At 38.9% G+C, this 13104-nt stretch overlaps 1 protein-coding gene across 1 annotated transcript in view; it reads left to right on the forward strand.

Moving 5' to 3' along the window:
• Positions 1–5496, forward strand: part of EVC2 (EvC ciliary complex subunit 2) — a gene marked incomplete at its 5' end in the record, with an annotated part of 81887 nt that extends 76391 nt beyond the window's left edge. Inside the window, 3 exon segments of the mRNA XM_082482674.1 lie at positions 2460–2653; positions 3509–3610; positions 4083–5496. Coding sequence (XP_082338800.1) covers positions 2460–2653; positions 3509–3610; positions 4083–4356 — 570 coding nt within the window. The 3' untranslated portion in view covers positions 4357–5496.
• Positions 5497–13104: the final 7608 nt, after the last annotated feature.

The raw sequence follows: 13104 nt of genomic DNA on the forward strand, positions 1-13104 counted from the left end.
GTTTCAGTCATCCACATATAAATTACTTAGTTAAAGGTCCTGAGACTATTTAGCCAAAAAGGGCAGAATAGGTCACAGAGATCTGTAATTTTTATTCTCACTTAATGTTGCTCTTTGTCAGTTTCTAGAAGAACACTTTTTAAAGACTGAAAGTAAAGCACAGTCTGTATACAACTACAGAAATTAAACTTAGGCGTCTGTGTTAAGATTTAAGCTCTTATTTACATAGCTCTCCAGGGAAGAATCAAATAATTTCTTGCCCTAAGTAGCCTGAACAGACATCTTTAACTTTGGTGCCTGTTTAGGGTGAAAATATTGGATGTTTTAGATACCCATCATCAATCTTAGTGTTTTGTCTTGCTCATTGTAGGATCTTCTAGTATCTCAGTGGTTCCCATGGAAAACCTGTAACAATGCGAAACAGCCCAAGAAACTTTGAGAAGTGGCTAGTTTCTGCCTTTTGGAGAGGAGTTCTCTGCTTGGAGAAGGGTTATGGGAAAAGGAGGTTGATCGATGTTGTGGTTTCAGTTGGGATAGAGTTAACTTTTTTTACTAGCAGCTGGTATAGTGCTATGTTTTGGATTTGGGATGAGAAATAGTGTTGATAGCACACTGGTGTTTTCAGCTAGGCAGTCGAGGCCTTTTCTGCTCCTCACACCACCCTGCCAACAAGCAGGCTGAGGGGCACAGGAGGCTGGGAGAAGACACAGTTGGGACAGCTGGCCCTAGCTGCCCAAGGAAATATTCCATTCCATATGACATCATGCTTGGTATATAAAGCTGGGGGAAGAAGACAGAAGGGGGGGATGTTTGGAGTGATGGCGTTTGTCTTCCCAAGTAACCATTACGCATGATGGAGCCCTGCTTTCCTGGAGATGGCAGAACACCTGCCTGCCCATGGGAAGCAGCGAATGAATTCCTTGTTTTGCTTTGCTTGTGTGTATGGCTTTTGCCCTACTTATTAAACTGTCTTTGTCTCAACCCACGAGTTTTTTTCTCACTTTTACTTTTATGACTCGCTCCCCAATCCCAACTGGGGGAGAGAGTAAACAGCTGCATGGTCCTATCTGCTGACTGGGGTTAAACGACAATTGATTTCTTGATTTTCTGTGGCCGTCTAAATTTGGGTTAGGGCTGCTTTGGAGGTGATTGCTTTGGTTGTTTTTACATGGATGTAGCAGAAAGAATTGTCCTTTACAGAGCATCCTTTTAGTGAAATGGTTTCTTTCAAAGAAGATTCACTTAAGACAGGGATTAAGCATTTGCTGCTCTGAAAATTCGTCATGCAAAAAAAAGGCAAAGTTCAAACATTTGCTGTGACATTTTGAATTCAGTGTGGACAAAGAAATTGGCTGTCTTCCTGCATGGTGGGACCTTGTGGGCTTTTTATGTGACATAGGCTTTGTAGTCATCTCTCCCATCAGTGCTTATAGGAGGGTCTACAGAGTGGAGGTGACTCAGCTGTCATGAGTCATCTCAAACGTTTGGCATGTCTTACCTAACTTCAGCCACCTGAGATACGTGTATGGTTTGAATAGACTACAACAGCTTTTTTTTCTGGTATCCTTTGAGGCATTTAATTTGCTTTAATTTGCTCTACTCTTTTCTTTCCATGTTGCTCTCAATATATTGTAGAGTTTTCATATTTGATACGCATGAGAAATCCACGGGAACAGCCCTGGGGACACAGCAGTTTTGACAGCAGAGCAGAAAATAACAACAGGATTTTGGTGTTTGGAGGGGGGCGGGAAATGGGGCTGGTTGATTGTCTAGACAACAACTAAATTTGAACTTAGTCTATGCAAATATGCTTTGCCACTGACCTTTGGACCAAAAAAGAGAGGACATTTGGGGGGAAAAAAAAAAAAAAACACCACCAAAACAAAAACAGATGTTTCCTTCACCTCTTAACAAATGTTACAAGCTGTTCTCTTATCTCTTATCACAGAACCTGGTGTTAAGAGAGGCTGAACAATGAAATGCTCAACCATGGCAACATGTAAATGTTGTCATTAGGTTTCAGAGGCTACTTTTTTTCCCCCCTAATTTTACAGACCAAGGAATGTCATATCACTTCATTGCTATCTTGAAAGGATTTCTTTATAATAGTACAATCTGTAAATTAACTCAACCTTACATGCTAGAATATGGTTGCATTGTGATTTTTCAGACCAAAGGGCGTTGAGTACATTCCCTAAGCTCTTAACATACACTAAGATCAACTGGTTGTTTAACATTTACATTGTCTATATCTGGAATGAAATGGACAACCGTAATATCTATCTATGGGCCAGTGAGGGTAGAAACAGTGAGCTATGTCCACTTGGCACCAAAACTGTCACCACTAATATTTTTTGTTTCTATAATGAATAATTCTTTAATGATAGTAATTAAAATTCACTAACACTTTTTTATTTTCAGTGCTCAATTTGTCTATCTTCTACTCATTAATCCTCTAGGAGCTCCGTCTGGCAGGTTATTTAGCTAAACTGACAAGGGTACCAATGGGGATGTTGCACAGGATCCTGAACTTGTTGCTGCCCTCCAGCTCACAAAGTGAAGTTCTTTCTGTCCTTGATTCCATCAGTAAATTTTCAGATGGTATTGCTGAAAGTGACAGTAATGCAGATGAGTCTGGCAGCTGTAAGAAAAGGTAAGTGTGGTATTTTTGGTAGACCATTGCAAGAGAAGATCATTTCTTATACATGTATATATGTATTCGCTGGACAAGCAGATTGACAGCAATAGAAAAAAACACAGGTGCATAAGTTTCCTTTTGAAATATTTTTACGGGGTAAAATACTTCGAAACAGCTGCCTTATTTTGTGAAATATTTTAATGACAATAAATTGATTGATAATGAATAAATTTTATACCTTTATGAATTAAATGGCTATTTTATAGATTTATAAATCTTGTTCTGATTATTTTCTTTCTGTTGTCTTTAATTGGAGTTTATTAAAATATTTTCCTTCCAGCTTTTTTTATTTATAATATTCATAGCACATCAGTTTTCAGGTGTCTAGCTCCTAAAGATATAAAGGAGATCCTCATTTCTAATAATGGAATTTTCAGCCTTGCAGATGCCTGTCCCTTTGTAGTTCATTACTAAAGTCCCAAGAGGCCATTCTTTTTCCCTTTGCTCACAGAGAGAGGTGGTCGTCTGGGGCTTTCATCCCTCCAGTTTATCCCCATTGACACCAGATGCTCACAGAACCACTCTCCCAACTCCCTGCCATGACATAGGAAGGGGAGAAAAGCAGATGTTGTGGCACTGGGCGCTCTAGTTGTCAGATGTGAGTTGTAAAGGGACCTTAGGACCATGGTCTGAGGTGTGATCTTAGCCGATTTAAATGATTTGTGGTAGGGCAGCAAAAATCCTTGAACACTCTTACTGTAGTCATGGTATGACTGTCATGGGTTTGGTAGCTAAAATCAGAAAGGGGAGGAAAGTGTGTATATTTGGGAATTTTCTGCTGTGAATTTTTTTTCTTTTCTGCTCCTTCAGGAAGAACCAAGAGTTGTGGCAAGCACTGGAGAACAAAGTAAGGCAAGATCTGATAAACAGAAGTTTGGAAAAGATCCCTTCTCTAAACAAGAAAGAAGACAGGTAAGAATAAAACAGGAAGAAACATATATGATATTTTTCATACTTCATTTCCTCTCCAAAGGTTCCTCTTATATCTGTTAGAAATCAGAAAATAAGTTCATAAATATGCATTTTCTGACACTGTTCTGCTATTTGGTGGTTGTGTTTCCTGCAACATATTTGCACATAATAAGCAATAATAGTAAATGCCTAAAAAGATTTTTGCGTTGCATATCCATAAAATTCATGCATTTTTCATATACATTTCCCACCTTCCCTATGGTTATTTATTATAAGCTTACCTTTCCTTATGTGATTTTGTATCTCAAAATGATATGTAACTTATTTGGGACTGGAATGGAAATCACAATTCTGTCTATTGAAATATGATTTTATTTAGCTTCCAAAGACATCACTTCTATGTCAGCATAGAAAGTTATAGGTTTTTTTTTCCCAAGTTTTCATTTTTCAATTTTTTTTTTCATTAATGTAGCTTGATAAAGAAGAAGCAACGTGCCCTCTTGGAAGAAGCATCATTCATTTATCTTGGATGTTTGCCTATACATCCTCCTATGGAACAGTCTGGTCCACCTGTTCCTTTGAACACTGCAAGTGCCGAAGCTATAGAGCTATTAGACACAGGGGAGAAGGTATTTTTGTTCCGTGAACCAAGTGATCCAATACTTTCTTTTCATAATTCTCCAAGGAAAAAGAAAAAGAACTTTCTTAATTCTAAAAAGGCTGCTCGTGCAAATATGGACTTGTGAGGGCGACTTCCATTCAAAGTATCAATTAGGGAAAATTAAAATTCAGTAAAATAATGAGAAAGAATGAAGTGTGCAGTTTAAATAACACATGCGTTGTTTTAATCTCATTTGTCTGACATTGTAAATAGCTGTAATTTTAGAATGGCACAGTTAGCAATGTGCATTGTGCATATTTTAATTCTTGTCAGCGTATGATGCAGTAGATGAAATATGGGTGTTTTATGATGCACATTCTGTCAGGCAGGACTCTGTTCCTTCAGTACATTTTGATCGGTTTTGCACTGATTTTACTGTAGCTGTGTTTTTATAATTTATATAGAAAGGCTATTTATTATATAAAGCAAGTACTGATTTACTATTCTTGTATTTATATATTCTTGTAATAAGCTGCAGTATAGCAGATGACATGAAGAGATAGAGTGGATGACCCACAAGTCCTCTAATCTCTGATTTTTCTGTTATTCTAGCTAATTTACTGTTTAATGTTGTGTTCTTAATAAGCTTTGAATGTTTCTTCTGCAGTCTGTGTTCTACAGTGATAGCTGATAGTCCAGATCTTCAACATATACATATGTACTTAGCCTGACATGCTGGAGTAACTTCAGCTTTTCACTGTTGTTTCTAAACTTACTTCAGTTGAACTATGAATGTGGCTGCGGTTCAAAACTGTATTCAATATTTACAACCTGTTGCAGTCTTTTTCTTCGTGAACCAATATCATCACACTTGCTCAGTAGAAAAGGGAAGTATGTAAATTGGTGTTTAATGCCTTCAGAAGCTTTTTTGATTGCAGTGCTGCCAACTGTCACAATTTTAGGTGGGTATTTTTGAAGTTCTTACTCCTCAATTTGTCTAAATTGATGAGGACATAATTTTACATTTCAAAAAGGGTTAATTTTTAAACCTTTTTTAAAACCAGGAAAAGGCTAATTAAAAGAAACGCATATATTTGTTATTATTTCATGGTATTCAAGCCTGTTTTGACCTTTTTTGAACTGTATTTGAATGGTGTACTCTGAGGGTACTGTGATCATATATTTTGCAATTTTTCATGTATGAAGTTTCTGTGTCTTTGTATTAATAGGGTGCCAATTTCATTTTAAAAAATTAAAATGTTACAGTGTATGTGTGTCTGCAGTTGGCATCTATTCCAAGTGGAAAAAAAAACCCATATTTTTTTTCCCCACTTCTCTTGACAAGTTTAAATATTCATCCCACAGTAAACAACAATTAGTGTTTCATATCGCTCTTAGCATTAGAAAATGTATGCGGTAATTAGCCTGATAATCCTAATTATTTTTTGATTGCATTTTTCAGTCTTTTCATAGAAGTCATCCCTCTCACAGAACAAGGAGTCCATCAGGGTTGTGGGAGTTCAGAGTCATTATGTTTTAATGCATCTGGTATATCGTCCCCAAGGCATGGGTAGGTAAAGGTAGGGTCTGTCCTACCTTGGAGATAGGTCAGAGCTGTATAGGAGGAGGCTCGGGTGTTTCGGAAAGGGGTTTGGCCCTATGCATGAAAAGCCAATAGGAAAACCTGAACTGTGCTCGGGTCTGCAAAGAGTGCTTGAAAATTAAGTACCCTCTCTTGAATGTGAGTCTCTTCCAAGATTTCTTTGCAAGCCCCAACTCTAGGCTGTTGTAATATACAAGGGAAATGACAGTAGTGATCACAGATAATACATTGGGGCCAATGGCTTTAGTCAGTTACAATAATACAATGCAACATCTGAATATTGGTTGCAATATCAATTTATTGTCCTTAAGAGATAATCTGTATGTTTAATAATAGAAAGCTGATTTGTAACTCTCACACACCTCGTCACAAATTTGAAGCAGCTCAGTGATTGTAACTATTCTAGTAGGGAGAGTCATGCCCTGCTATGAATTAGTTTCATATCATGCAGTACGTATTCAAAGAAATGTCCAGGTCTCAACATCTCTTGTGCTTTATGAAACAAGTACTACCTAGGTAGTAGCCCACTTCAATAAAGAGTTGTCTTGCCTTCAGTGTGAGTCATTCAGAGGTCGTAGGAGGGCCAGCTGTTGTGTGTGCAGTTCTGTGTGTGTGCCACAGGTATTAGCAACTGTATTTCACAGTTGAAGTCTTCCAAGGACTGTGTGCTGGACAAGCCATTCGAATTAAGCCCATTTGGCTTCATACTGATCAATAAAATAAGGCCAAATTCTTCAGGATTTTGAACATTATCCACATGGGGCAAAATGTTCTTCATTCTCAGTAAATTAACATCAGAAAGGGACACCTTATGGTCTGGCTGAAGCTCCTATTTTAAACAGATGTAGCCAAATTAAAAGGACAAAAGTATCTGGTAAGGGTGCTAGTATCATGGTGATTATAGAATTGGGACTTCAAAGAAATGCCTCACTTGTTTAGCAACTCTTCCTGTTGGTTTCTACCTGGCTATATAATGTATTTTACTGAGCTTCAAAGTACTGGCTTTAATCCATACAGTAAAAACTGACTTACTGACAATGGTATAATTTATTGAAGAAATTATTCTCCACACTGGACTAATAAACTGTAGGGGTTTGTTATAATTTCTTCAACATGCACTGAAGTAATGTTAGCTTGCAGTCTGCGCCCACTGCACAGCGCATCCCTCATGCCCAGGGCGCTGCCTTGGAAAACCTGGATCCCAGTTCAGGATTTTTAGGTGGCTTACTAGTTGTGCAGAGGCTCCTCGATGTTATCATTATCCCAGCTTTCTGATTATGGTGTGATCCCTCACGAAGGACCATGTAGTGTTTGTCAAAGCAGAGATATGCATCGGTAGGGGACAAAGATCGTTTATTCTCCTTGCCGTATTTCTGGCTTGGCATATCAGAGACACAGATACTGGATTAGCATGCAAGACGTTGCTCACTCAGTTGTTTACTTTAACTCTAAGATCAAGCTTTTATTTAAAAGATTTCATTTTAAAGGTGGGGTTTTTTTTGATAAAAAAGATCCCACATGGTGAAAAACATCTTAGGGAAGATGTACGCAGAATGTTGTTCAGCAGTGATTGAGCTGAAAATGTTTCCATGAAACAAGTGAGTTGAGATTTCCTACAATAGGTTTCCATTTCATTTCCCTTTTCCTTAATATTATGTATTAATTTATTATAAAGTAGAATACACATGCTAAGCCTAATGAAGAATTATTAATACCAAAAATGCACGACTGGATGTTCTGGTAGAGACTTTCAACCAATTGTAAAGAAAAGTGAAAATACTTATATGGGCCTGACAATTCGATACAGAAAAATGTAAAAATGGAAGTAAAAGGGTTGATGTTTTTGTGGAATTAATTGTTCTGTTTTAATGGGTAACTTCACTTATTGCTATAACAGTTTTGGTTTTGGATTAATTTTTGAAGTGACAATGTCTCTATAATAAGGTCAATTCTGCAAAATACTCATCTGCTTTATTTGAACCTGGGGAAATCAGGCTGCTTTCTTTCATTATCTTGTATTTACCCAGCTGCTATTTTAACACCTTTATTTCTTCTGGGGAATGTTAAGTTTTTATGCTGTTATCTTAAAACAACCCAGTGCCAGTAATTACCCTGGCTTTCATCAACAGCTCTCGCTTCCCAAGAGACTGAGAGCAGGATTTTCAAAGCACCCAACACCAAGTTCCCTCACTCAGCTGACCCAGTTCCCGCCTGCCCTATGCTGAAATGTTTCACTGCTGTGCTGGTATGACTGGTGCAGGCATAGGTGTACCAGCATAAAGCTTATTTTCCTTACTGAATTATAGAAGCTGTGTTGTCACAGGCTGTTGAGAGCTGTATGAGAGTTCATACCAACACTTGTACCAGCCGTGCAGTATCATGCAGGTGATGAATATTATTCTCCTGGCTGAGTGCTCCAGGTGAGATCCAGCCTTTGCCACCTTCTGCTTCTCTGCTCAAGTCCTCTTCTGCAGAACGGCTGGCAAAGGCCACCAGCTCAGGTCTTCAGTGCTCTCTTTCCATTTGTTTTCTTGTCATTCACAGGGAACAAGGCAGGGAAAGTCAGCCTCAACACTTGTGAAACACTATACACCGTACTCACCGTTTGCCTTGGTGTTGCAGATGAGTTGCGATATAAATGGTCCATTTAATGAAAGCCGATAATGCCCATCTCTGTATTTGAGCAGTCTGGGGTTGTTGACATATAAAACCACTAGTTATTTTTCCCACCTCAGCTGCATCAAAAAGCTTGAGAGCCACGTTAACTGAAAGCAATTTGTTTTCCCTAAGGTTCTGAATATTCCTCTGGAGAGCCAGAGACAGACATTTGGTTATATATGCAGGGAAGAATTGTATTTTGAAGAAGTTGGCTTCTTTGGAGCATCTTCTTCAATTATGCCAGAGAAGCTACCTGCAGAAAAGAGGCTGTGTATTTTCAACCACTTTTTTTTTTTTTTTTTTTTTTTTTTTTGAAGGAAGATAGCTGAATAAGAAAATAAATTAAACTCTGGAAGTGGTAGGTATCATTACAAGCCAAAATAACACTCAGAATCTGAGGGCAGAACTTGGTAAGTTTGAGCTTTGGTGTTAGGCTATAGTACTTGATTTTGTGTAGCGGAGAATGACATCTGGTTACAGCATGTGAATAGTTTTGTAGTTACTTAACAAAAATATCCCTATGCAGAGTGTTTCAGAAGGAGCAAAAAAATTACTTTCAGGAGTATAAATAGAAAGGCCATTAGAAAATATTTTGAGTGGATAGATGTGCAATGTCTTTATTTATTGGAATAAATACGTAATTGTCAGATTTTTCCAATATATTTTTATTCTGCTTATGGCTTGACCATCACTAGTAATTAAATCTGGTCATGTCTACCAGCAGACTTTTATTCATTTGCTGTTGATCACTGGTAATTCATCGCTCTAAAATTACCATCTTGGCTGTATCCGCAAATTGCCTTTATGCGTTTGCATACACAGGAGTATGTTTGTCATTGCTCTTTGTATACTGTAGAAAATGGGTAACATAGGGCTGCATTATTGAAGGTGATCTCTTTCGAAGGGATCTCTGCTTTCCCATTCTTATGTCTTGGAGAATATTGAGGAGATATCAGGAATTAGAAGTTGTCTTTGACAGCTTACTGGTTTAGGTATTTGAGTTGGCTAAAATAATAGGAATCCCCCGTATTCTTTCTTGTAGTATTTTTAACCGATTACCTGTTCTGCTAATGAGGAAGAATTCTCAAAATCTTCAATAGGCAATACCTTCTTTTTTACAACTCCTGTGTAATGATTAAATGTTCCCATGCCTGCGGTTTCTCAAACGAGAAGGAACAGAGTAATTGAATGACAGCTTTACTAAAAAGTCCTTCTAAAATTTTTTTTCAAAAAGTATGTTATGTTTTTCTCACAGAAAAATGTACTTGTTCCCTATGAAAAGATTTGTCTCTTTGTCTGCTTTTCACCAGGGAACAGAGAAAAAGCCATATGTCTATCCTCAAAGCTGGGAGATTGGGCTCAAGTCCTTGCTTTGTCCCAGGTTTCCTTCCTAAACCTCTTTTTTTTTTTTTTTTTTTTTTTTTTTTTTCGTTCAGAATGAATATGTTAGAGATTGTGATGCTCACTGACTGGTTCAAACCAATGTGAATACTTGTCTCTTGTTGTTGTCGTCGATTCTGCGCGCTGCTTTTCTGTACACCCCTTTCAAGGAACGTAGCACCCAAGCCCCCCTTACCCTCCTGCTCAGCTAACGCACAGTCCCACCGGCTGTAGGGAAGTACAGGAGATTTGAAGTGTTCACAAGAGTCTTTCCTATACTGATAGATTTCATCAACTTCATATAAATAATGTACAATATTTTCTCCATTCCCCGTAGTTTTTTTACAGCAGGGTAACATTGCTAACCATGTCTCTGATTCATCACCGTGCCGTTCTCAGCACCATAGTCTCCGCATATCCTTAATGACATTATGATCTGTTCTCTTCAGACCAGTCATTTGGCTGGTTAAAACTCTCTTAAATCTTGATCTTGTCCTTCAGTGTGCTTGTTGCCTCTCTCAGTTTGGCATTGTTCACAGATTTAATAATACTCTCATCTTGCCGGTCATTAGCAAAAATAAACGGAACATCTTCCAAGTTCCAATAAAATAATCCATAGTTGTTAGCAGTCATAATACAGTAGAAAAGAAATCACAAGTAACCCAAGACCTGAAGTTGCATCGTCAGCTCATGCCTGCAGAGAGGGAAGTTCTAGACAGAGGCTGTGGTACCATTGTCCCAAAGAGTATGTGACGGTCCATTTTGTTGCAAGGATACTACAGCATAAAGCAAGTCATGGGATTCTGTGGAGAGGGAGGGGAGAGATGGTTCTTGCTTTCAAGGACATTTACTTAAAAGTTGTGCTGTGTAAAATGTGTTAAAAAAAATTAAAAATACCAGGATTACCGCAGAATCCATCAGTATAATTTCTGCAGCCTTATACACAGATACAAGCTTTCGAACAACATCTAGAATAACGCAACTCTTCTTTCCCAGTAGAGGAAAAGCTACATCTATCCAATTCATCTTATACAAATGTGAGATTCATAATTCTGCATACTAACTTTTGATATTATTTGTATGACAAGCCAGCATGCTGGTAACATGATTGTCTTTTTGAATGGGTATAGTATTTTTTGTGGAATGTGTTCCTGATTGCAGAGATACCAGACCAGATGAGGTCCTGAGTTCCACACATGGAGGACCAGCATATTGCAGAAAGCAAGCTGAAGCCACTAGGCGCAGACAGTGATGGTGGTGAAAAGCTGTTTCTGCAGTTAAAGCCTCTCAGCAGTAACAGTACCATGCTCATTTCAAAGGGCTCCAGTTGACCCAGCTAGTGGCAGCAGAGCTGGAATTGTGCGGTTCTCCAGGTGTGACGAGAGTGCAACAGCTAGTGATGGCAGCAATGTCCTAGAAACCCTCTGTGCTCTCAGTTTAGGAAGAGAATCCGGGGGGGTGACTTTTTTTTCCCCCTTTTAAATCAGGTCTACTAGAGATATTAAATATGTAAATACAGGCTTACTTTACAATCTCACTCTTGCTTCTGCACGTAGTCCCAATTGCATCAGCTCTAAGAAGCTGCTTACAGCTTGGGCCCATATCTTTGCTTTCCAAGCCAGATAATCATCCTGCCGCCAGTGGGGACATCAGTTATCTGATCCCTTTTCTTCCATCTCTGCTCAACACCCTTACAAAACACCAGGGATGAACTGATTCCTTACAGGTCAGCTCCTACCTTACCTTCCCAAGTCTCTCTCCGCCTTTTTGCACGGAGATGTCACAATTTGTCATGTGCACTGGGAGCCAAACAGCTAAGGAAGGTTCCAGGCTTTTTTGTCAACTCCTTTCATCCAGATTTGGTTTTCTTTCGTGAGGGAGTTAAACCAGGAAGCCTGTGTGAATCCCAGTGGTGGATGAGTAGATGGAAGCCCCAGTGCACTGCATTTCACCTGTGAATAAAGCCAGTGAAAAATCGTACAGACAGTGGAATAAGGCAGGTTCTCAGCCAGCTGTTGAACTTGCGCCATGGTCTCTCGTGAGCGTTGGCTCCTGAAGAGCACTGCAGTGGGGGAGAGAGGGTTTGTGAGCTCTCCGTCTCTTCCAAAACAGGCACAGAAAAACAGCGGGTTCGGCAAATTTCCTGTAGGCTTTTGATGCAAAGCAGGAAACTGTAATGCTAATGGAGCGTGTGCTGAAAAAGATCTGTAAAAGCATCTTGCATGTTGCTGTCAAGAGTGAAGTTAATTTCTGATACCAAGACTAGACTGTGGAATTAATAAAATGAGATTGCAAAATGACTTTATTATGAGAATAATTGCATTGCTGCCTTTGTGTGTGTGTTTGAGAGGTTTTCTTCCTAATTGAAGCCTATGAAGAGAGTACTTCTAGCATTTGGAAATAATATTTGCCAAGAACGCGGTAAGAAAATTGTGATAAGAAAAGCTCTATAAATTTGGGGGAGAAAAACACCCCTGCAGAAATGACCAGGCATCTTCCTGGCTCCTCCAATTTTTATGCATATGAATAGTTGTTCCTTAAATGCAGTAATACTATTAACATGAGTAAAGATGTCGGGGTTTGGTTAGTACAACCCCAGCACACTGTGATTCAGCATCACGTCAGACTAGAGAGAGTAATTCAGCGTGGCACAAAATCCTGCTAGCACGTTCTGGCTGTCAGAGTGCGCCCTGTGCACAGGGTACGTGCTGCAATTTGTTTTGCTTTATTTTGATCATCTAAATGTCACGGTGTCTAATCAAAACTAAATGTCGTGGCTTTCCCTGTAACTGAGAGACAGGTACAGGCACTACCCTAGGAACATTTAACAACAGGTGGGATCCGTTGTCTTTCGAATAATTCTTAACTGCTTTGTTACTAAATGAAAGTAGAGAAGAGGAAGAACTGGGAAATTTGACTTTATGCTACCAAGCAGGAAAACATACTCGGATAAAAATCTATTTCTCCTTCTCTTGGGCTTTTCTGCTGTGTGTGACTTCTGCAAAGCAGATGTACGTTTTCATTGTGGGTCTCAGAACCTCTTTATAGAAAAGATACTGAGTGCCAGACATCATGGTTAGGGGGGGAAAAAGTAGCTTTATTGGAGTAGCTAGTATACTTGGGCAAAGCAGAGGAGCTTTTCAGCATCCAAGTCTGTCTTTGTACAAAAACAGAAGATCTTTTCAGCTGCAGTTGCCAGGGGAACAATTTCAAACAAACGTGTGATTAGAGCTGGTCAATATTTTTAATGAA

The sequence above is a fragment of the Vanellus vanellus genome (genome assembly GCF_965231255.1).
Source record: "Vanellus vanellus genome assembly, chromosome: 4".
NCBI classification, from domain to species: domain Eukaryota; kingdom Metazoa; phylum Chordata; class Aves; order Charadriiformes; family Charadriidae; genus Vanellus; species Vanellus vanellus.